The sequence below is a fragment of the Rhopilema esculentum genome, chromosome 8 (genome assembly GCF_057945365.1).
Source record: "Rhopilema esculentum isolate cy_ngs chromosome 8, ASM5794536v1, whole genome shotgun sequence".
In the NCBI taxonomy this organism is placed as follows: domain Eukaryota; kingdom Metazoa; phylum Cnidaria; class Scyphozoa; order Rhizostomeae; family Rhizostomatidae; genus Rhopilema; species Rhopilema esculentum.
In genome coordinates, this window is record NC_142822.1 from 11,089,986 (window position 1) to 11,115,652 (window position 25,667).

At 37.6% G+C, this 25,667-nt stretch overlaps 1 protein-coding gene, 1 long non-coding RNA gene, 1 other non-coding gene and 1 pseudogene across 3 annotated transcripts; 3 read left to right on the forward strand and 1 right to left on the reverse strand.

The window, feature by feature from the left end:
• The first annotated feature begins 1,459 nt into the window (after positions 1–1,459).
• LOC148959875 (uncharacterized) lies at positions 1,460–3,187 on the forward strand (annotated as a pseudogene).
• An 11,238-nt stretch (positions 3,188–14,425) lies between these two features.
• Positions 14,426–15,577, reverse strand: LOC148959876 (uncharacterized). Its single transcript, XM_089109707.1, has one exon. The coding sequence runs from the start codon at positions 15,575–15,577 to the stop codon at positions 14,426–14,428; it is 1,152 nt and encodes a 383-aa protein (XP_088965833.1).
• Positions 15,578–15,650: 73 nt separating this feature from the next.
• Positions 15,651–21,785, forward strand: LOC148959877 (uncharacterized). The gene is made up of 2 exons (XR_016143945.1): positions 15,651–15,753; positions 20,420–21,785. It is a non-coding gene; the product is annotated as an uncharacterized LOC148959877 (long non-coding RNA).
• Positions 17,270–17,342, forward strand: Trnac-aca (transfer RNA cysteine (anticodon ACA)). Its single transcript has one exon. It is a non-coding gene; the product is annotated as a tRNA-Cys (tRNA).
• Positions 21,786–25,667: the final 3,882 nt, after the last annotated feature.

The following is a 25,667-nucleotide window of genomic DNA, read 5'->3' on the forward strand; positions in this document are numbered from 1 at the left end:
TAATTTGTTTCATCTTTTGTAACCTGTTGCTGTATTTTAAAAAATTTGTATGTATGGATTTTTAAAAATGAAATGAACTGTAACTGAACAGCAAACTTCATCAGTCTCCTATCCCCTGTTTATGTGTTAAACCTTTTCGGCAGCCTGAGTAATAAAGGACCCCAATGTATGAATAAATGACATGAAAATTTGGAAATTTAAGAAACAATGAGTGCTAAAAATTGCTGCATTCAGAGACTTCAGTGTGTTCTCAATGTTTACCTTTGTTTCTGATAATAAATGAATGTAATTCACTTTTTGGATCAAAACTAAATGTCAGTGTAGTGCTGAAGCTGGAATTAATAACTGCACAGCACCAAGTTTACTGCCATACAATTGGTGAAGAGGGGTTTGCACAGATACCTTGCTTGAAACTACTGTTCACATGGGAGATCTCTTTAAAAGTGCCATTCTCTGCAGACTGAGATATTCTTACTTATATGAAACATTGTATTTTTTAAGTTTCAGATATATCTTTATAGAGTGACAAAAGTTATTGCCTTGTTTGCCTTGAACTCTTGACTTGGATTCAACTGAAGTTCTTCTGTAAATAAATCTCCCTATAGCCAGATATAATTGATATCTGAACATTCCTACTTTCCAAGTAAGGACACAATGTCTATAGTTAGGTAAAAACATATTTTATATGTGAAACATTTTAACAACTTTTTGTAATACAAACTGCCTTTTATGATGCACTAATTGCAAAGATCGTGATGTGGATAAGAAATTTTTCCCTTTCTTACAATTTTAGCCTGTCCCCTCTACTGGAATCCCACTATAGGCTGGTAGCTCCTGTTAAGTTTTTGGACTTTAAACATTTCTTTTTAAGGGCTTGTTTTGTCGCTGCCCTTGAACTACTGTAAAATTTACAGTATACATTTAACAGACCAAAATTAATTTAAAACAGAAATTTTTATAGTACTGAAGTATCATTTTCTTTCACCAAGCATTTGTATTTAGATATTCTCTCATGAAACATGCAAGCAAAATCCTGCATGCTGGTGACATTTGGAAATTATAACGTTTGAATATATTGCATAAAGAAATTGTATGTTTATTGGTACATTTCCGGTAATATCATGCTCCATTTTCGAAATACACTCTTTGTTATATGAGAACCAGTAAATACACCACTTTGACGGACTGCGGCCTCGTTTTGTTCCAGGGACTGGGCCGAGTTTTGGGGTGAAAGATTTTTGGCTTCGTATGTGAATACTGATGAAAACGGTGTGCTGTACTTGATCGTCGAGAGATTTTACTTCGTTTTCAACCACCGTTTTCATTCGTAATTTGCTCTTACTTGCTGATTTGTGATTTGTTATCTTTGGAAGAGTTTTTTTGAAAACTATTTTGAGTACGAAGCTCTGACAATTCACAGAAAATTTTGTTGTGCTGTTGTAGTGGCCTACTCATCGTAATGGATTTGGCCAGGATTTCTGGACTAAAAGTTGAAGAGTTGAAAGACTTTTTACGACTTCGTGGATTGCGTGTAACGGGAAAGAAAGAAGAATTAGTGGCAAGAGTTTTCGTTGCCGTTGAAAACAATGTGCCTGTGCAAAAATCAGCCGATGCTGTCCAGCATGAGATTGCTGAAGAATACGCAGCAAAGTTGTTTGTTGCTGGAAACCGAATACCAGACCCACTAACGTTGACGCATGGCTGCCTAAGTGAAGAAGATAGTGTTCGATACTGGCCAGTTACTCTCTATCCAGACATTTTCAATTTTCTTGCCTTTCACCCAAATGAGCTTGCCAGTACTAATCTTAGTGACTACAAGACATCAAAAGCCTACAGTTACTTCTCTCAAGGATGGCTAGCACCATTGCAATTTCATGGTATTAATTGGGATAGTAAAATATGTCTCCTAAGGGGAAGATGCAGACCTTCGCAAAGAGTAAATGATGTTCCTCACAAGTTGTGGCTTTGCCTCAGTAAAGAATCAGGCAAAATAATAACAACTCATTGTACATGTATGGCTGGTATGTCACAAACATGCAACCATGTAGCTGTGGCTCTTTTCCGAATTGAATCAGCTTCTCGAATGGGTCTAAATAACCCATCTTGTACTTCAACAGCATGCCAGTGGCTACCCAATACTTAAGCTGTTGAACCTGTAAAAGTGAAAGACTTGAAGCTTAAGAGAGACAGCATAAACAAGCGAGGGAAAAAGCTGGTTGAATTAAATTCGGCCCGGAAGCGAAACTTTAACCCTATCGCTAAAAGTAACTGCAAACTTAATTTAAATGATGTGGCTGCTGCTTTGAAATCTGTGTGCAATGAATCAGATTCTATCTTGTTCACAGCTACACCTACAGAAAACTCTTGTGCAACATTCATGAAACCTGATGCTTTTCAAGTTGATTCCCTTGAGACTATTATTGCTGATTCAACTTGCCGAGAAAACTTCTTGGCAAAGGTGTCTGAATATTTCACTGTGGAAAATGTAAAAGCTGTTGAGGAATTGACCAGAGACCAAAATCAGAACCCTAGCTGGAACATATTTAGAAGGCATGTCGTCACTGCTTCAAAAGCTCATGATGTTAAAACAAGGTTCAGCACATTACAAAAAGCATCTTCATCCAAATCTGAAATAGACCTCACTTCTATTTTTAATAAGATTTCAGGGAAAGACTTTGTAGATCCAGATCTGCCAGCTCTGCAATATGGGAGATGCATGGAAAATAATGCAGTAGATTGCTTCATTCAAAGTTTTAAAAAAAATCACAAAGATGTGACAGTTACTAAGTGTGGTTTGTTTCTTTACAAAGAGCTTCCATTCATTGGTGATAGTCCAGACCGAATTATTGAATGCTCTTGTTGCGGGAAAGCATTTTTGGAAGTCAAGTGTCCTTTTTCAAGCAGACATACAACTCCTTTAGACCCTACAGTTGAGCTGCCATTTCTAAGGAAGAATGAGGGGGATATTGTTCTCGACAGAAAACACAAATATTTTACTCAGTGCCAAGTACAGATGGCCTCAGGTGATATATCTGCCTGTTATTTCTATGTCTGGACACCCCATGGCAGTTATGTTGAGAAACTTGTTTTTGATGAACCAAGTTGGTTGAAGATGAAAAACACTCTGAAAGAATTTCATGTCATCTTTTATGTTCCTCATATTATTTGTAGTAAAGGAAGTACATAAATTTGACCTTTTATTATGATAAACAGACTTAACATTGATATTATATACGTTATTTATTTTCTTTTAATGCCCCACCATGAATTTTGTCATCAAACAATATATTAGGGGGAATTGTTCTTACAATGAATCAATGTGAACATTCTGATTTGAAATTGCTTTGACACAAGAAACTTTACCATCACAAATAGGAAAAAAACAAAGATCCATAAAGATTGATATTGAAATGTATCAACATAGGTCTAGCTATACTCAAAGAAAGGCTGTGAGGCATAGTAACTGGTAATTGATTGATGGTCTACATTGGATTTGTTTAAATCTTCTACTAGAGTTTGTTGATTTAATATATCAATGTTGCATTTTTATTTTATCTTACATACTTATGTTTCATGAAAGCAGACTATTTTTTCCTTCATCTTTTACTGGTCAACATAAAAAATTGACATCCTGAGACAAAGGGTTCTGGAGGCAAAAAATTTTAGATATACAGATATGGACTTTCATTTAAAAACTTGTGCAATTTCTGGGAATCTTGTGACTCCCCCCTATTTGTCTCTTACCTTCAGAAAATTTTGGCTTGGTTTAGTTTATATTATTTTCCCATAATGTTTATGGCAACATTTGTTATCTCTACAGCTTCTCACAAAACTAATTTTTTTAATTAGTAAAAAAGATCAAATAAACAAAGAAACAAATGATTTGTCACAATTGGCAAAGCCTCTTGGATAACACTTTTGGAATAACTTGCTCACGTCTCTCAGTTAAAAGTTCACTTGTTTTACATGCATTTCTAATTAAAAGTTTGCGAATTACGTTGAATATTGCCAGAGTTTGTATTGCAGTATAAAACTTCATTTTTGCATCTGAGTTGATATCGTTGCATGAAAATGGCTTCTCTATTCTTCTCATGCAATAACTGGTTTGAGAGTGCATTTACCTTCTGTTGCAGCCTTTTGTTATCGGTTTTCAAGGATTCAAGCTCATCCTGAAGTGATGAAACTTTCAAATTTGCATCATATCAATTTGTGCAGGATGCGGTTTCTCTAGCAGAATCATCTTCCTTCATATCTGCCTCAGGATTCGTAGGCGTTTCTGAGAGTTCAGGTTTTTTCTCAGTTTCAACACGAATCAAAGCTCTTCGTGGCTTTTTCCTGGTAGCTTCATATCCAAGGTGTAACGTTGGAATTGGGTTTGCAAGAGTTGGGCAGCCATCCACAAAGTGTTGAGAACAGACCATGTCACTTTGGCCAGGAGTCCAAGGCTTGTTTTTGCTTGTCACCCTGTTCATCTTTCTAATCCACTCCTGCCTAATTTGGGTATTCATCTTCTCGCTTGGAAATCTATGCAAAGTAAAAGGTCGGACGCACGAGCAGGCTTCGTGTAGAACACCAACATGCTCTTCACATTGCTTCTTCTTCCATGATTTCAGCTTGTAGTTGCTGTTTTTGCAGCCAACCACAGCACAATTCCCGTTAACCATTTTGTGACCCGCGGTGGCCTAAACTTCTTTCAATTCTGTGAATTGTCCGTACTCAAAATATTTCTCAAAAAAAACTCTTCCAAAGATAACAAATCACAAATCAGCAAGTAAGAGCAAATTACGAATGAAAACAGTGGTTGAAAACGATGAAAAATCTCTCGACGATCAAGTACAGCACACCGTTTTCATCGGTATTCACATACGAAGCCAAAAATCTTTCACCCCAAAACTCGGCCCAGTCCCTGGAACAAAGCGAGGCAGCGGTCCGTCGAAGTGGTGTATTGCAGATCAGGATGGCTGCTATTAATTTTTCTAGAACTTTCAGAAGGTTATCAACAATACACATACTTGGAGTTTTCTGTCGTGTGTGATAAGATAAATCTAAACTTGGTCGTTTTGAAAGCTTTTAAAAAGCTGTTTAATAGCTTGTAAAAAAAAGTGTTTTCCGTATCTGAAGTATTCTTCAAGAACTGGTTGCTGCAGATAGAAAAAAGATGATGTAATGTTTCCAACGTTCACTTAAAATATGGAAGGCCATCGTGCAAATTTTTTATTATGGTGCTCTAACAGAAGAGGTGTCTCTTTGCCGTCAATATTGCCCTCATCGTGCAATAAAGACAACATGTCGTCCATTTTTAGCTTGTTTGATTTTGGCGCCATTCTACGTCCCCGTTGTAAAATCAGAATCTCATTTTTCACATATGCAGGAGGATGGAACAGCCGCGCCATTTCCAGGCCTCGCAAATGTCCCCGTCGTTGCTGCATCGGCGATCGGAAAGTCTCTATTTTTACCAGTGTAGTAGATTTCAAAATATCGCATTTGCCTGTCAATGGAACGGATGCTCCATGAATACTGTGGATAATCATGGTTCAAAAAACAAATTTTTCGATGGCTCTTCTAAGATCGATATCATGCTTCCATTCATTATTGCTTATATATTCCTGTGACCCTGGTGACATTCATGCGCCATCTTGGAAATAAAACAAATCAAAACCGAAAGTTACCGCAAAGCATTACGGTATACTGTGGCGCGATAGGGCAGAAGGAATTCATTTTGCATGCAGTTTCGTTTTCAGTATTAAATGATTTTGTTTTGATTTTGATATAAAATCAATTTTCTTTTAAAATGAAAATTTACTTTTATTGCAGAATTTGATTTGGTTTTTATTTGTTTTTTATTCAAAAAATTATTTTATTTTAAAGTACAAATCATTTTGCTTTTAAATCAAATTTCTTTTCATTTAATTCTAATTTATTTTTAAAAAGTTGAATGGCAGTAATAGGCCACCATACTCCTGGGTTCATCTTCATGGATCTTAGAGACAATATCAAATCTAGATTTGTTTTTCTCAGCAGTATGTCTGTTTGCATATCCTGGTGCAAATTGATATCTAACAGTGTTTTCTGAAGGAATAACAGCTGATCCGAAGCCTTTCTCCTTCAGATAATCTTTAACCTAAATGAGTGCACTTACAGATCAAAAACATTCAAAGGAGAGTTAATCTAAAGAGTACTCTTAGATTTCCAAAAAATCTACCTTCTATCCCCTTGTTACCTTTGAACAATACAAATGATGCCACAAGAAATGCTTGGTCAAATTTCTTGTACTATTTCACTTTTAAAATATCTTTAACTTGCTTGTTACTTTTTCATTCTTAAAAAAGATGACATTTGATCGTCACCTAAGATAGAATAACTGGAATAACCCTAAAACAACTTTTTACAGATTAATGGTTTTGAGATTTCAATGCTGTAAAAGAAGCCAGGTCATAAAGAAATCTTGTCTAATCAAACCTTCTCAATCAAATTTTGTAAGGAAACAACCAAAGGCATGTGGGCTGTAGATGTTTTGCTGCGTTCTTTGGCTGCCTTTCCAAGTTCCTCAAGCATCTTGTCCAATTCCTCATAAAACTTGCTGAAATCACCTTCTTTGCGACCTTCATTAACCTTCATAAGCTAAGTTGATTTCTTCTTCATCGTCAAGTGGCATAGATGTGTATCTTTCAAATAAATCATAAATTGCAGACTTCTAGCTAAAAGAAAATCAACTAATAGCTCATCCTAATGTATTGAAAATTTTACTATATAGTTAAATATTGTAGTATCTCCTGCAAAGCCATAGTTCCATTAAGTGTCAAACCCCCTTTATAAAAACACCCTATAAACATAACATATCATATGATTAGCTACCATGCAAAAGATATTCAAAATATTGAAACTAAATACCCAGATTTGAAAACTCTTGCTAGAACTAGAGTGAAGGGCATTACCACAAGATTGCCCCACCACAAGTATATTTAAACATTTGAACACTATAAGATAAAAAGACAATATTAAAAGTTGAATCAATTTCATGAGTCAGCAGGACCAACATTGTGCCATGTTAAGTCTGGAAGTCTTTTGCAATGGCTGTTAGCTGCTAAAGTGAATTTTTCTTTATTGCAATCAATCACCCAGAGAAATTGAACTATTTTCTGGATTAAGGATTCAAAGCTATTTACAAATGCTTTTTGAGTATTTTGCTGTGGCCGTAGTCGAAACTCAGCGAGAATACTTCTTTTGGTCACTCGAATATAAGAACTCACAGAATGAATTAAAATAACAGAACACGATATATAAAGAGATTACATGATAATAAAGCGAAGGGGGTATCTACCAACATCTGTCCATTGACTATCATATACATTAGTTTAGTGATCTGCGCATAAGTCGTACTTGCAAGGAGTTAGTCTGTCCTGATGAACAGTCTTCCTTTCCTGTGTTTATGGTTTGCTATTTCGAAGTTGACCTCATTTGGAAGTTTGCGAATTACAGTCCACGGACCATTACGTTGAGGTGCTAATCTACGATTATCTCCCGTCTTATGAAAATTGACTTTTAACCACACGTGATCTCCCTCCTGGTGATTATTGAAACGGAGCTTTTGATTAAACTGAGCTTGCATTTGTATCTTACTGAGTTGCAAGTTTTCGATGACAGTATTAAAGATATCTGTTAAGGCAAAACTACGATCTTGGGCATAGTCAGCCGGAGTATTGACATCAAGAAATTGTACGGTGCCCACTTAATAGCTTTGCTCAGACTGGTGTTCAAGGCAAACACAAGTTTTGGCAATGAGATTTCCATTTGGACTGTTGTGCTTTTGGCTCTAGTAGAATTGAGCGCAACATGTCTTTAACACTTCGAATATTACACTCAGTGAACCCATTGCCTTGCGAATGGTATGCGGACGATCGACGCTTTTCGATACCTAAGTTGCAGCTCACTTTGATCATGGTGCCATCGACATTAGAACCTTGATTACTGAGCATGTAAAATGGAGGTCCATTAATATAGATCCAATGTGACAACAACGCATTGGCAATAGTAAGAGTCATCTGATCTTTGATTTGGCTGCTTCAATGTATTTTGAGAAAATGTCACCGATAAGAAGAAAATACTGGAAACCGTGGTTATCCTTAGGCATAAACGCTATTTCAATTGTGATAGACTGCATTGGTGCTTCAGGAATTGCCATCGGAGTAAGCAGTGCTTTAGGCGGAGACGAATCACTTTTAGATACCAAATTATGTACATAGCCATACATATTTGGCCAAAAAATCTGTTTTTGAGCAGCAAGTATGTTTTATCTGTTCCGAAGTGGGCCGTTTGTTGTATCTATGTCACTATGAATTTTCTTAGTGAAGCTGGCACTACCGGCCAACCGGATTTTGTTATAATATTGTTCTCAACTGGAAGCTGATTTCTCACACGTTTGAGTCTACCCTGACCTATAGTTTCTCCATTTTCGATAAGTCGCTTAGTTTTACTTATCACAGGGTCGGCACTTTGCTCCTGTTTTAATTGGTCAACAAGAGCAGTACTGTTACTATTTATAGCAAAAACCTTATCGTCAAGAGCGAGTGTGGTTTAATTGGATTGGCAGCAGGGTTACAAGACAAAAAATCAGCTTTTACATTGTCTTTTCCTCGAATGTATTCCACAGTATAATTATACTCTTCCAACTCAGCTATCCAGCGTCTAAATTTGCCGCATGGATCTTTTTGGTTTGTGAGAAGTACTAGCAGGTTATGATCAGAGCGTAAGATGAATTCTGTACCCGATAAATAGACGTGCCAATGTCTCACAGCGAGAACTAACGCATAAGCCTCTTTCGTAATTGGTGCCCAGTTGTGTTGTGAGCCGGTAAAAGCTGTAGAAAAGTATGCAATAGGGTGCAAAACTTCATCATCGCCTGTTTGAGATAACACAACACGGGCCGCATAGTCACTTGCATCAACTTCAACTACAAAAGGGTCATGAAGTTTAGGAAATGCTAAAATCGGCTTACACATTAAATGTTTTTTTAGTTCCTGAAAAGCTGCTTCACAAGATGAGTCCCATGTAAACTTAACATTGTTGCCCGGAAGTTTGTTGAGTGGTTGGCTGATAGTTACAAAATCCTTGATAAAGGCTCTATAAAACCCAGCCATGCCAAGAAAACGCCTTAACTCTTTTTTTGACTCAGGATGCGGAAATTGGTTACTAGCATTGGTCAAGCGTGTTTGTGGTTTAATACCTGCAACAGAAAGTTCAAAGCCTAAGAAATCAACTTTTTGATCAGCAAAAACGCATTTCGATGTTTTTAATGTTACTTTGACTGCTCTCAGGCAGTTAAAAACAGCTTTCAAGTCACGCATATGTTCATGAAATGTGTCACTAAATATCACTATGTCATCCATGTACGACAAAACCTTATCTGTCCTCAAGCCTGACAAACACATGTCCATCATGCGTTGATACGACGCACTGGAGTTAGACAAACCAAATGGCATTTTCCTTGTGGAACGGCAAATGCTGTTTTCTCTTTATCAGTCTCTGACAATGGAATGGACCAGTAGGCGGATGCCGTGTCTAATGTGGACCAGTATTTTGAACCAGCCATCTTGTCAATGACGTCTTTAATATGAGGCAATGGATAGGTATCCTTTTTTGTGACATCGTTGACACTGCAAAAGTCGCACAGAAAGGGATTTGTGTTATCTTTCTTCTTGACAAGAATTACAGGCGCATTCCACGGTGAAAGACAGACAAATTATATCGTTGTTGAGCATTTCTGACACCTGCTCATCGACATCTTTTTCCCACAACACATCCCATGGTAGACAGGCAGCGCGTCATGTGTAACGATTTTATGTTCAAGTAGGTCAGTTCTTTTTGGTTTGTTTGGGTTTCTTGCAAACACGTGTTTGTAACCAGTAATTAACGACTCAAGCTGGCTAGTTTCTGTAGCAGAGAGTTTTTTACTTAGGGTAATTCGTTAATATCAAAGTCTTCCTTGTATGCGATACAGTTTCACTGGTAGGTTGTATAAAGCCCATCAACTTTCATGATTTCAGTTGAATGTCTGACGTTGTGACTTTTAACAATGTTACAGGGAACGGGCCATCAATATTTGGAATAATTCTGTTCCTAGTGACATATACACCAGTTATGTTAGGTACCATTTTAGGTTCAAAATCACCTCAAAGTAAAGCGTTGATGGTTGAGCATTTTACGAAAAGAACCTTCTCAGAGCGTGCAGGGATAGTCGAATTTCCACATAATCTGACGTGATTGTTGGTTGTTGATAACCCAGTTATGGAAAGTTCTCCTAATTCAATGGTGTTTTTATCAAAGTTGAATTTCACTCTTCCAAACTGCTTCATAAAATCTCTACACAATAGTATATTAGAATACCTAACAGTGTCAAGGACTTGGAAAACTTGATTACGAGGCTTGCTGCCTGGTATAATGACGCTTATATCTACAGATCCTAATATTTTCATTGGATTTCCAGACGCATTGATTAACGATTTGGCACAAGTCTGATCTATAAGATTATATAACCTTATTTTGCGCAAAGTTCCGTAATCGATTATCGATGCGCCAGATCCAGTATCTAGCATCGCATGGGTTCTAAAATTGTGTAACTTTGCCGCAACAACGACAGAGCAAGAGTCTTCTATAAGGTTAACCTTGTTAGGACCGGTAAGTCATTGATACTTGGGACACGTTTGATCCCTACTATCATGGCCACGCTGACCACAAGCTTGGCAAAAGCGAGCAGGGCAATTTCTGACCAAATGGTCTGTACTTTGACAGCATCTACATTTTAGTTGCTGGGCAGGCATATTTTGGGATCTTCCTCTTGAAGCACCTCATATTGGTTGTAAAATTGACCTCTGCTGGATAGGACTCACTACTCCCGGTTTCGAAATTTGACTGGTCTTTGTCAACTTTTCAACAACTTTCTTGGCAATCGAATCCAAAACCTCAGCAGGCATTGTGGCGCTAGCATTGTTGACGTTAATCGCATTAGTTGAACTATGTTCTTCAAATCTTGATTGTATTCCAGCAAGCTGTAGGCGTGTTGTTTCAACAGCGAGGGTGTCGATAATGCTGTCTGCAAATTTTTCCATGGATTTCAAGGCGATTTGCAGGTTCAGCTGTAAACCACAAAAAAATAATATTTTGCCAATGTTGCCCGAGTTTTACCAATGTTGCCCGAGCTAATTTTACAAGTTCCATCAATTTATAGGCATATGTATTTGCAGACTCCCCCAGATTCTGTGTTCGCTTTGACAGGGTAAATAAGGCCTCCTCGCGATTGAGTTGTCCTCTTTTGAATTTGTTAAGAAGCTTGTCTTTGAATATGTTTACGTCTTTTCGATCAACTTCGCTGAGTCGTAGATAAACATCAAATGCTCAGCCCTCAAGTTTTCTCGCAAGATTTTGAGACAACTTCTCTCCTGAATAATCTTTCAAGGCTGAATATAATTCAACCTTCGTTATGAATTCCTTAATATCGTCTTTCCTTAATAACTCAGAGACAATACTTCTTTTGGTCACTCGAATATAAGAACTATCACAGAATGAATTAAAATATTAGAACACGATATATAAAGAGATTACATGATAATAAAGCCAAGGCGGTATCTACCAACATTGCTTTGGAAAGTTGCAATATATCATTGTAAAGTTCAGATTTTTTATTTTTATTTTCAAATTGTGGAATGAAATTATCTGTTGTTGCCCCTTTCATAAAAATGAGAAAACTTTTTTCACGGGCTTCTCGGTGGATCCTCCAACACTTTCAGTACTTAAAACATTTATCTTGTCTAAAAGAAACCAAATGGAGCAGCTGTTGACTAAATGTAATTGGAAATGAATGGGTGTTCCACAAAAATGCTTTCATTCAATTTTCCCATCAATTTTTGAACTTGGATATGATTAATTCCATGTGTAATTAGGGAAATCTTTAATTTTCTTCCATAAGTCCAGGATGGTTCCGGATTTTGCAGCATCAACCCATCTTTTGCTGAGGATTTGGCACTACCAAAGGATAAAAACTGAGTAACTAAACACAATTTAAAGAATATTTAAAGAGAGCTTTCTCAGAGTTGACTTTTTTGAACAAAAACTAGTGAAATTTTACCTATTAGAGCAAAAGTTGGAAAAATTACCAGAGAACTTGCTAAATTATTCATCAGTGTAGGTGCAGAGACTTGAGATTGAAAAAGATCTTAAGCCCTGGCAAAACGACCAAAAATTTTACTAAACATTTCCCTCAACTTTTGTTTAGTGAAGTTGAGCAAAGTTTAGCAAGGGTGGCAAAACCTGACTGCACATTTCACTAAACTTCACTCAACTTTTTTGAATTGTGAGATGTCTATGACGCTAATGGGTTGTTAGGGATCTTGCAAAGGAATTTGCTTTTGGTTTATTTTTTGCATGCACAAGCAGTGGATAAAAATAAGAATTGGTTGAGGGGACGGGGAAAGAAAATACTTTTTGGATCGTTGAAAACAAAGTTGACTGTTAAAGAAGACACAGGGGCGTACAACAAGATATGCAGATGTCTCATAAAGGCTTCTTGGGTCACATAGAGACAGGAAAACCAACAAAAACCGACAAAAACCTTTAGATTTCCACAGCGAGTGTGCCTGCGTGACCGCAACAAGTGTTAAATTTGTAGCAAGGATGATTAGATCTGCTTCTTTCTAGTTTTTTTACCTGTTGTCTAGCAAGTTTTCAAGTTTCAAGTTTTCATTTTAAAATTCCAACATACAAATTCCAGCTAACAACAAGTACAAAACTACATTAACAACAGCAAATAATATCAAAGTATACAAAAAGAACTAAATTAATTTAAAGGAAGTTTGTGGGTATGGAATTTCTTAAGGAGGAGCTCTTCCCATAGGTAAACTAATCGAGGAGAGAGCACCCCCTGTACTAAAAGTCTATTATTTTATGGTACTAACGTTTTTAGTTCATTTGATGATTGTAGAAATCTTCAGAGACATTTTAAATTAAAGTTGGTATTTTGTGGAGAATATATAAGATTTGAGTTCACTACGAAAAATAAAAACTGAAGGAGATTGTTTGATGATATCAGTAATGCTGTTCCAGTAAAAGTAAATCAGTAAAACTTAAGAATTTTTAAATCAGAGAAAATTTGTGTAGATGGAGATGTAAAGCTTTTAAAGGCAAGAGCTGTGACAACTTTCTTTTGAAGTAGATATATTGGTTTAGTGTGGATGTCATATGTGAGACCCCAGACAATGATTCCATACTGGAAAAATGAAGAAAATAAAGAGTTATATAAAGAGACTAGAACACTAGTTGGTAGAAGATGCCTTACTTTGAAGATTATAAACAAGTTCTTGACAGTTTCTTGGAAAGTTCACTTAAATGATATTTCATCTAAAAGGAGATCAAGTAACTTGACATATTTAGCTTGTTTTACATATTGATTACCTATTTTAATATTGATGCTGTCATTCAACGAATTTTGTGGAGAGTGAAAAATTACAAAGTTTGTTTTATTTACATATAAACCAAGTTTGTTAGCATCTAGCCACTTTTTGACATGTCTGACCTCTTTGTTCACCACTTTTTGAAGATCAGTCTAACTGTGAGATTCAAAGTAAATATTTGTGTCATCAGCAAAGAGATAGAAGGATAACTTGGAAGATGAGTTGGGAAGATCATTGATGTAGATTAGGAACAAAAGTGGACCAAGGACAGATCCCTGAGGTACACCACAGGTAACATTCAAATGACTGGAATTGCAATCATTCACTGAAACATATTGACTTCTGTAACATATTGACTTCTGTTGCTAAGATAAGATCTAAACCAAGCTAGGGCTGTTCCTCGAATACCACAGTGTTCCAGTTTGTCAAGAAGGATCTTTTTGTAAGTCAAGAAAAATGCCACACCCAATTTTTTTTGTTATCCAAAGAATTCTTGATCTATTCTGTCATACTGAACAATGCATGATTAACAGAGTGACTAGCACGAAAACCAAACTGGAGGTCATATAATGTTTTGTGTATTTCTAAAAAGTTGTATAACCGCTTATACATCAATTTCTCCGCAATCTTACTGAAAACAGACAAGAGTTATATTGGTCTGTAGTTTGAAGCAGTCATGGGGCAACCTTTCTTGAATAAAGGGATGATCTTGGCTTGCTGCATTTTTTCAGGAAAGATAACAGATTGAAACGATTCATTGATGATATTGGATAGGGGGGAAAAAATATGAACTGAAAGAATTTTTAATAATTTCAAAGGTATACTATTTGGACCTATTGATTTACCAGTTTTAAACAAATCTATTATATCTGATATTTCATATGGGGTTGCAGGATTTATGAAGAAAGAAAGTTGATTTCTATTGTCAAGATATTCCAAGGGAGACTTTAGGGATCTGGGTATATTCTTTGTAACACCATCAGCTACATTAACAAAAAATTATTAAAAATGTTAATTACATTTACACGAGAGTTCTTGATACTGATAATTGACTTTATTCCAGTCCACAACAGTTTCATATTGTTAGTATTGACATTAAAATAATTGTGAAAGTACTTTTTCTTGCCTTCTTTGAGCTCAACTGCAACACGGTTTCTAAATTGTTTATATAAATGCTTAGTTGCTGCATCTGGTCTTTTACTTATTCTTTTTAACAGTTTATCTCTGAGACGCATCATTTTTTGGATCCTACTATTCATCCATGGCTTATTTCGTAACTTCAAATCATTTTTAGTAAGCTTCTTCAATGGAGCATGCTTTTTCACAATTTCATCAACATTGCCAAGAAACCTACTGAATTTTGCACTGGCATTGCTTTGATTGTCATCCAGGTACGCAAAGTTAAGGCTGTTAAAGTCTGCTATAAACTTATCTTGATCAAATTTTGAATAGTCATGCTGATAATATGACTGGGTCTTGTTTGCAAAAACCACCTTTCTAACAATTAAGAACTGTGGAAAATGGTCTGCAACTTGAGTCAAAATGTTGCCATTTTTGGTGTCTAAATTGCAAACATTGGAGAAGATATTGTCAATAATAGAAGAAGAATGGTAAGATACTCGAGTTGGATGGATTATATATGGAAGAAAGTTCTCAGAAAGAAGGAGACTGACGACAAAATCACAGGTAGGGGTATGAGAGTCACAGTTTAGTAGGTTGATATTGAAGTCACCCAATATGAAAACATGCTTATTTGCAACAGAGGGGTTAGATAAAGTCCTTTGAATATATTCATTGAAATGTTCAATTTCAGAACTTGGATGTCGATACGCACAACAAATTAAAATGTTTTTATCTTTTGAATTTTCAATTTCAGCCCACACTGTCTCATACTCATCACTGTCACTGACCAAGTCAAGCCTTGGAACAGGACCCAAGCAAGTTTTGATGTAGTGACCAACACCACCATTTTGACTTTGAGACCTAGTAGAAAGTAAAGTGTTTACATTTGTACTTAATGGCCTTGCAAAAGAATCCCATGTTTCAGAAACAGCAACAGCATGAAAATCAATATTAAGATTAACTAATAAAGACTGAAGTTCATCAAAGTGACAGGAAAGACTTCTTATATTCATATGTAAAAAGAAAAGATCAGTGGGAGAAGTATCAGAAGAAGATAAATCTTGAATAGTATGATAATTAGAATCAATGTTAGAAGGCACTTGCTCATCAATATCATTGTCTTGCAGGTTAGACAAATTGGTAAGACGAGATGTAATTTCAAATGATGGTAATGAGTCAACAACAGAAGGTTTGTCATAATCAAAAAGATTTAGTAATGTTTCATTTTCAATTGAACCAAAAGGAAAAATGGATTCACGATTTCTTATTGTGCAGTTTATACAAAACCATGGAACATCATCAGGGTCAGTTGAAAGTGCTTCATACTCTGCAACAGAAATTTTATTGCATTTTATATGGTGCCAAAAGTTGCAATGATCACAAAGAATTCCATGCTTATTCACATTTTTGTGGCAAATACCACATGGATGCTTAGGGGTTCTTACCAAAATGAAAAGGCAATACAAAAAGAAGCCTTGAACTTTGAAACATCAAAAGTAGCACAACATACCCATATGTGAATATATAAGGAAAGCAGTTTATAATGAACTAGCAAAAGTGACTTCAGTTTCATCTTCAACATTTTCAGGGCCAAAGTGAGTTGTCTGGAAGTTTGATCTTGGACGTCTTCTGCTGGCAGGGTGAACAAGTTGTTTGTCAGAAATAACAAGCTTGTCCCTTACAAAGTATGCTGTCTTTCCTTCCTTCCAAGCTCTTAACATTTCTGGCACTTGGCTTCTGCGTCTTTAGAGAATTCTTTCGGGCAGATCTGGATGAAGGTACAAACCATCAGGCTTTTTGTTCCTTGCAATGCAATGCAAGAATATTAGCATTCTGAATAGATTTTCTAAGGGACTGACTATATGATTTAAAGGGTTATACAAAGGTAGGCTTAACTCAACTTCAAGAGGCACATGTGCGTGGTGACCAAATACAATCTAATAAGAGGAAAAACCTGTGGATTTGTGTATGCTAGTATTGTAAGCAAATACTGCCTGTTCCAACCACTGGTCCCAATCATTAGGACTATCTGCTACAAAGTGAGACAGTATTTGCTGCAATGTCTGATTTTGCCTCTTCACAAGTCCATCCCCTTTAGGGTGATAGGCGGTCTTATGAGCTTTCTTAATTCTCATCATATCATAAATTCATCCTAAAGGGGATGGTGAGGAACTGAGACTTTCTCAGAAGCAGATCCAGCAGAGAAAATAGAGGGGAGCTCGTCATTCCTACCCATTATCGAGGCACTCCATGGAAGTTTAAAGATGGTGAAAAAGACTTCCGGAACAATTGCTGTTGTGGTACAGCATAATTAACACTATGAAATATTTACAGACAACAGTATTTCGAAGATAATTAATAGAGAGTGCGGGAAAATAACCGACCCGAGCGAGGCTTGAACTCACGACCCCTGACTTTGTATGTCAAGTGCTCTACCGCTGAGCTATCGGGTTGTGCTTTCAAGCCAACACCCAAGGCCGAGTCATTCACCCGCACTGCCCCTCTCTTTTACCAGATACACAGGGGAGCCATCGCAGCTCCATCACAAAGTGCAGAGGACCTGAAGAATGAGGTGGACAGTCTTCTCTCATTCTTCAGGTCCTCTGCACTTTGTGATGGAGCTGCGATGGCTCCCCTGTGTATCTGGTAAAAGAGAGGGGCAGTGCGGGTGAATGACTCGGCCTTGGGTGTTGGCTTGAAAGCACGACCCGATAGCTCAGCGGTAGAGCACTTGACGTACAAAGTCAGGGGTCGTGAGTTCGAGCCTCGCTCGGGTCGGTTATTTTCCCGCACTCTCTATTAATTACTATGAAATATATTTGCAGTCCGATTATTTGCACACTCTCTTGATAAATGTCCCTGTCAGAGCAGGAAATGTTATTGTTAGGCCTGTTTTGTCCTCTGCTTTTTGAGTGCTGCCTCCCTATTGTATCACCACGGTGTTGGTAATTTCTGGCAACATGACCCTATTGTTGGCAATCAAAGCAAACTATTCTGTCCATAGCAGCAGGTTGAGAAAATGAAGGGCTTGATGTTGCAAGGGAAGCAACTAAACTGGCTTGTCCTTCAATTAGGCCATCCACTTTGGCTGTTAGAGCTTGGATTTCTTACGATGGTTGGGGTGGTCAGAACAAGGCGACGCCTGTTAAGGAAAATGAGGATTGTCATGCTGAGGCAATCGGCTGGCAAAGTAGCACATTTAGTGAGGTCACCGCCCCTCCAAGGCCAAGTTTGGGAGGCACGAATGCGTTTGGCGAATTTCAACATGGTATCAAGGTTTGGCGTGGGATCTGATTCCAAAAGCTTAAGCTGAAGATCCGATGGCAAAGCTTTCATAAATTGGCGACATATCAGAGTATTGAAGTGTGTATCAGACAAACCTGGTTCTGCCTTGCGAAGGGTATCCTTCAGTCCCCATCAGAATAGTGCTAGGTCTTTGGATGGGCAGAGTGTCATTTCGTCAAGTAAGCAATAATGGAACTCCTTATCAGTAATCGGTGAAAAGCATGCATGTAAATTCTCTGTCAAATGAGCAATTGTATCTTTACTAGTGACAGAAAGCGCTTCATAATAGGCAGCGACAGGGCCTTGAAGAAAGGCAAATAATTTCGTAAGGCATGTGTCATCATTCTATGATTTTGCCAGAGCACACCATTCAAAATTTTGAAGCTTCAGAGCGAAATCGCCACCCATAAATCGTTCTGGTAATATACTCATGGCTAAACTAGACAAAATAGCGAGGGAGACAAATACAAGCTCATATGTTCATGTCATATTCAATCCAACAACTGATCTTTGCAATTTAGACCTAATCGTTCTCTACAACATCACAGTTTGTTAATCAAAACATCAAGACAGAACAACATACATACTGTACAAAGAACAGAGTACAAAGGTTCAGATAGAGAGGATGACATCTTTAAATTACATTAACAATCAGTTCTGGGGAAGCAAATGCTATAAATTGGTGGGAAAATTTAAAGTTTAATTTAGAGCGAAGCAATATTTAATATAGAGCGCATTTTCAGTTTGATCTACTTCAAAGCAAATTTCCATTCTCTATCTAATTCACAGCGCATTTTCAGTCTCATCTACTGCAAAGCGAAGTTACAGTCTCTATCTACTTCTGAGTGAATTTTCATTCTGATCAACATCAAATCAAAGTTTCAGTTTCCATCTACTTCAAAGGGAATTTTCAGTCTCTATCTACTTCCGAGCTTATCTTTTCTCTGGTCTAGTTCGAAGGGAATTTTCATTCTCGATCTACTTTATGCTCAGATCAGCTCATGCTCAGTCTGATCTACTGCAAAGCGACATTTCATGTTCTATCTTTTTCAGAGATTTAAGCCGTTGTAAGACGTAGATCACATAAATGGTCGTCGGGCAGTTGAGTAATATCATTGCGAACTATATCAGATATTTTATAAAGCAGGTTCATTCTATCAAGTGAATATTGGCAGCAATGCAGGAAATAGTTGATCGTAGATTCGAATCCTAAGTCACATTTAGACATAGGGCTTGCACAAGCAAGTTATGATAAAATCGATGTTCGCATAAGTAGGAGAAATGAACTCGAAGTCAGGCTATGATAGACGAATCACGGAGGTTGGTAATACTTTACAACGATTTTTGAGTGGGGCAAATCTTAGAGATTAGAAGCTTTTTAATGCAGATATTGTCGGAGCACCTCAGATTTCAGGGCCAAGGTCATTCCATGCTTGAACACAGAATGGGAAAAAACTTTTAGAAAATCTTTGTGCATTGGTTGTTCCTGGTCTAAGGAAGGTAGGACGACGTAGGTTATATTGTAGGGATTTTCATCTGGGATAAAACTGCGCAAATACTGGAGGTTCTGATTATTGACAATCTTGTAGAATCGACAAAATCTGTGGTACCATCGTCTGTTAAGTAGCGACTTCCAGCCGAGCTCCTCCAGTAGTCTGCCCATGCCTGTGCCCTTTCACGCCCCACTAACGGCCAGTGCTGCCTTATATTAGGTTGATTCTAATTTACGTTAATAGGATATGTTTTGATCTTGGTAAATTACATCACCGTAGTCAAGGTGTGGCCTAACATATAGCTTATACATTTGGACAAGTACATTTCTTTGAACATATCTTGATAAGAAGAGAATGATTCCGATTCCCCTATTGCCTTTTACGATTGCTTCATCCAAAATTGGACCAAGATGCTTGTGTTTGTTTTTAGCAATTATTTCATGTTCATTGAAAATAAGCGGAGGATGCTGTTGGTGTTGCCTTTTTTTCGAAAATAAAATTTCCTTTACTTACTTAGTGGCATCAGGATTGAAAATCATTTTCCATTGAAAGGCCTAAATTTTGTACATAGTCAATAGAAGTACCCTGGTCTGGAAAGCCGGCAAACATCAAACGGTTATGTTATTGTTGTACCAAAAGCACTGTCACGTGACATCTTCTGTGCACACGATTTATAGGCCCCTGTTATTGTATACTGGTGTGGTGTGTTAGTAAGCTTATCATTGAAATGCCAGGGGATAATTGGGCTGTTTTTGACTGTGGGACAAATCGTAGAAAAAAAGGAATAGGAATATTTAAACTTCCAGCACCAACAAATTACGAAAAAAGAAAATGGAGACAAAATTTGCTGAACGAAATTACAAAAAGTCACGTGGTTGACCAAGCCTTTAAACAGAAGTTCTATAATCAACTTAATCTATCCCGTCCTAAAATTCTATGATACCTGATAGATGTCCCTTTTTCATTAAAGATACCAAATACCCACTTTTTACCATAAAATACCGTATACAGCAAGGGCATCATAAAAAGCCTCGTCAGTTTATCTTTCATTTAAGAATGTTTCCTTTTAAATTTCAGACGAGTCAAACAGGAAAGGACTGAAACCTGGAGCACTTCCAACTTTAAAGATGCCAAGAAAAAGTTTTGACAGACCTGTTAAGGAACGATCTGGCAAAAGTATAGTGAAAGATACTATTGTCCATTCACCAGTGAACCACTGCTGCCAGAGTTTTGTGCAGCTTTGCAAGCGAGTATAAACACTAAAAATAGGGGCTCAGTGGTCAATTGAAATCAGTCAGGAATGTTTGAAGCCGAAAATTATTGACTACCCATTCTCGGCTTTTACCTGAGCAGCATGATATTTACACTTCCAATAAGTGATCAATGACAAACATAACTGCTTCAAACTTGATCAGATTTGTAGAATCTGAAGAAATTAGCTCTGGTCTGGTGAAAAATAGTGTGTGCTAGCGCATGTGAACCAGTTGTGTGTTCATGCGTTGTGAACAAGTCGAGAATTTGATACTCCCTTCAAAGATTTTTCGACTTTTGCTGTTTTTTCGAGCATAACCTGGTGGACATTCTGTTTTATTGTTCAGATAAGTACAGTTCTTTTCTTAATTGTTCTTATTTTTTCACCGTTGTATGATGGCTAGGGAAGAAAGTTTCCTAGCCCCTGATTTAACCTTTGAACCCGAGGGAACTAATTCCTGTCTTAATGATGTTGTTGACAGACCCTCCCAAGAGCCTAATAGTATGGTCTCTATTCTGCAAAAAATGAATGAAAACATCATGTCCTCAAATAAATTTCTACTGGATCTTGTTTCCCAGCAAAATCGTAATAGATCCCTCCGACAGATTTCCCAAGAGGATGTCTTACAGTTGGGATCTGACTGTGGCGAGGAATTTCCAATCGCAAAACGAAGGCGTGTCAATATGACCAATTCTTCCACTATTTCTGTCAACCCTAATCGCCAAACTTTGCTTCTTCCTCACAATACAGAGGATGAAAATTTTCACGCACCTGCCCCTTCTATAGCCGGGCATCATTCAGAGACTCGTCCTCCAGTTGACGATGTTTTAAGTATCTTTGGTGAGCAGGACATTGATGATGATGTCAATCTCCAAGACGATATGGTAGATCCCAATAATACTATCACGCAGGATACCTTTCTTGATGAAATCGTCATGGCTACTGCAATTTCAGTTCCTAAAGGTCCGCCGGTTGCAGACCATTTGGCTAAAATTTTAAATGAGAAATTTCATGCAGAATTCAGTCTGCTCAACGAAAGCAGTTGATAAATAAGTATCAAATTTCGGAGAATTGCACAGGGCTTTATCGACCTCTGGTTAACCAAGAAGTATTGGGAACAATTAGGCCAGAGGTCAAATCGGCCGATAAATCGTTTACGGCCCTTCAAGATGCCATTTTGACAGCATCTGGTGCTATCGCTATGTCGATAAATGATATTTCGGAGCACAGGGAATCCAAATCTCCCCTTGATTGCCAATCTGTGATTTTGCAACAAATTGATGCTATAACCCTTCTTGGTTTTGTTTGCAAAGAGCTTTCTTACCGCCGCAAAGCGGCCATGCGACCCTCTGTCAATCCGACATATATAGCGGCATGCAGTGGCACTACAAAGCCAACCTCTCTGCTCTTCGGTGATGAAATTGCTAAAAAAATGCAAGGGGTCAAGGCAATGAGCCGTTTTACTCAAAATATTTCTGCCAGACCCTCCCGTCGAAACCCATATCAACATTTTGGGAATTACGCCTCTCAAAACAATTCTTTTTTATTGCAGCGGGGGAGAGGTTACCCTCCCCGCAGAGGTCAGGGCAATCTCCAACCATTCAGCCATAGAGGGAAGAAGTTCTCAAAGAACTGGAAAATGTAATTCACAAAGTATCAACCTTAGATTTTTTCATAATCAACTTTTTACACCCTTATTTGTTGTTTCGAGTAAAATCTTTTTCTGCGGGACTCGGGTCAAAGATTACTTCTGATCCTTATATACTACAAATTGTTTCTGGTGATCTGATTGAATTTGTTCAACCCCCTGAAATTCAACTTCAGTATGCGGGTAATTCAATTTCTTATCAACACGCTCCGTTAATTGAGCGAGAAATCTCTGATTTGCTATCGAAAAATGTGCTTAAACGATGTGCTCATGAAAATGGAGAGTTCATTTCTCCAATTTTCTGTCTACCCAAGAAGGACGGTAAGATCCCTCTTTTTCTAAATCTTAAACAGTTAAATTCTTTTGTTGCATATCATTTCAAAATGGAAACTATTCAAAGCATACTTGCTATGATTACACCAAACTGCTGGATGGCTTCTATTGACCTTAAAGACGCATATTACAGTGTCAGAATTCACCCCTCATGCCAGCGATATTTAAAATTTTCCTATGAAGGGTCTTTGTATGCCTATACTGCTCATCCTAATGGCTTGGCATCTTGTCCAAGGCAATTTACTAAACTTTTGAAGCCCCCTGTTGCTACATTAAGATCACAGGGACACATTTATGCAAGTTATATTGATGATATTAATTTACAAAGTGGTACATATGAAGGTTGTGTTAATACTGTGCTATCTACTTTCAGACAATTTAATGACCTTGGTTTTGTTGTACATCCAGAAAAATCAGAATTTTTTCCTAAACAGCAAATCAAATTCCTAGACTTCATTCTTGATTCGATTTCTATGACAATTAATTTACCTGCTGAGCGTTGAACAAAGAAAGATAAAGGAATGCTTGCAAAATTTAAAAGTACATTGTCATGCTGTGTCTATTCGTAATACTGCAAAAGCTGTTGGCTATATGTTCTCGTGCCTCCCTGCAGTTCCTTTTGGGGGAATACATTATCTCTCACTCGAAAATGATAAAATACAGGCGTTAAAGACCTCTCGTGGCGATTTTGATGCTATTATGGGGCTCAGTAAACTTGCCCTGTCTGATATAGAATGGTGGCTTTTGAATTTAGATGACAGTTTTACATACATATCACGGTCACCCCCCAACCTGACTCTATACTCAGATGCTTCACTTTCTGGGTGGAGAGCTGCACTCAACTCCATTTCCTCTGGGGGGCCATGGTCCCCAGCTGAAGCCTTACATCACATTAACGTTTTAGAACTGCTAGCAGCCTATTTTGCCCTCAAAAGTTTTAAAACACAGCTTGTAAACAAACATGTCAAATTAATGCTTGATAATACAACTGCTGTTGCGCTAATTAATCACATGGGTACCAATCATAGCCATAATTGCAATACCATGGCAATAAAGATTCGGAATTTTTGTTATATTAACCAAATTTGGATTACTGCTTGTCATATTCCTGGTGAATATAATGTCACCTTTTCGTAATGTCATCTATAAGCAATATGCAGAGTGGATGATATCAAATCAATGCTTAATCAATGCTTTATCTCGTTTGAATTTTAAACCAGAAACTGACCTTTTCGCTTCAAGATTAAACAAACAATTTGATAAATATTGTTCTCTCCGGCCAGATCCTAATGCTTTTGCAATTAATGCATTCACATTCCCCTGGACCACTGAAAATTTTTACTGTTTTCCTCCCTTTAGCTGCATTCTCCGTGTTCTTCAATCAAACAAGACACTTCCTAAGTATCAATCTGTCTGGAACGAGCATTCCGTATTTAACTTTATCCGCAGCCAACCTTGTGTTCAGGATTTGTCACTTAGAGCTCTTACGCTTCGATTAAATTTCTGTTGTGCCTTCTAAGTGGCCAACGACGTCAAACTATACAGGCCTTACAACTGGACAATTTGCATGTTACTCCATCCGCAGACACGTTCCAAATAATTGATAAACTTAAGCAAACTCCCCCCCCCGTTTTCATCAATAGCCAATTGTCTATGAAAAAGATGTTTCTGAGCCTACATTGTATCTATACACACTTAACAAGATATATCGAAGCAACTGCTTTGTTGCGAGGTGATAACCAGCAACTTTTAATCTCATTTTGTCGTCCTCATTGACCTGTCTCCGCTGATACAATTTCACGATGGTTTAAAGATTTTCTTACACAAGCTGGAATTGACACTTCCAAGTATAAATCACATAGCACCCGGGCCGCTTCGACGTCACGTCTTCCAAGTATAAATCACATAGCACCCGGGCGGCGGCGCGTCATGACGCTGACCAAATATGGTTTGCATTAATTGCTGCTATGCGCACGCATCACGTTTTTTCAGCCATGCGTCACGACGCGTCAAAGTTAAATAAATTTAACTTTGACGCTCGGTGACACTCCAGAACAATAGTAAAGTCAAGAAAGATGGCAGCTAAAAATATAAACAAAAAACTTCTGATCAAAGCTGTTCGGAAATTACCGTGCTTGTACGATACTAGCAAAAAAGAGTACAAGGATGAGATTGTCCGAGAGAATGCCTGGAAGCCTGTGTGCCAAGAAATTTTTAAAGAACGAAAATAAAAAAGAACTCAGCGAAGGTTTGTATTTTCTTGATGTTTTTTTACTCAACAGAATTTTGATTACTTGAAAACCTGTTTTTTTAAACAAGTTCGTCGATTTTGAAAGTTAATGCTCATAAAAAAAGTTTTGCTTCACTCAAGTGATAGGACAGTTCTTATAAAATATATCTAGTTGAAAGTATCCATCATTGACACACTGTTTTTTCTTAGATATGAACCTTGCTCGGAAAACATTTAAAAGCTTAAGGGACAGATTTATGAAAGTGAGAAAGGAGTACAAGCCATCTGGGAGCGCTGGTGGGGAACCAATAGAACCAACATGGCCATTCTTCAAGCAGTTGCTGTTCCTTGCCCCCTTCATGAAACATAGAGAAACAAGGGGAAATTTTGTTCTTCAAGAGCAGGAAGGCCACCAAGAATCATCAAAAATCAAAAGCACCATTGACACCGAATGTCTGCATGATTTGATTGGCGAAGCAAGAAAAGGTAACAAGCCAGCATTCCAAATTTCGGATAGTACTGTTACCCAAGATTGCACACAGGATTCTTTTGTAGAATTACCAGCCACTCCGCTTTCCTACGAGAGTGCTGTGCCTATAAATTATAGAGCTGCAGCTGGATCTCCTGTGGCTCAGTTGGACTCTCTGCGAGAAAGTACCCAACCAAAAAACACCAAACGCCCCAGACAACAAAAAACCCCTGACAACAGCCAGTTTTTGATGAAGGTGATTGAAAACAACAATCAGTTCATTTCATCGGCTAGCAAAAAAGAGGAGGCGGATGAAGACGGTCTTTACGGTCAAAGTATAGGAAAAGAACTAAAAAAATTGTTGGCCTATCAAAAAAGTTTGGCGAAATTGAA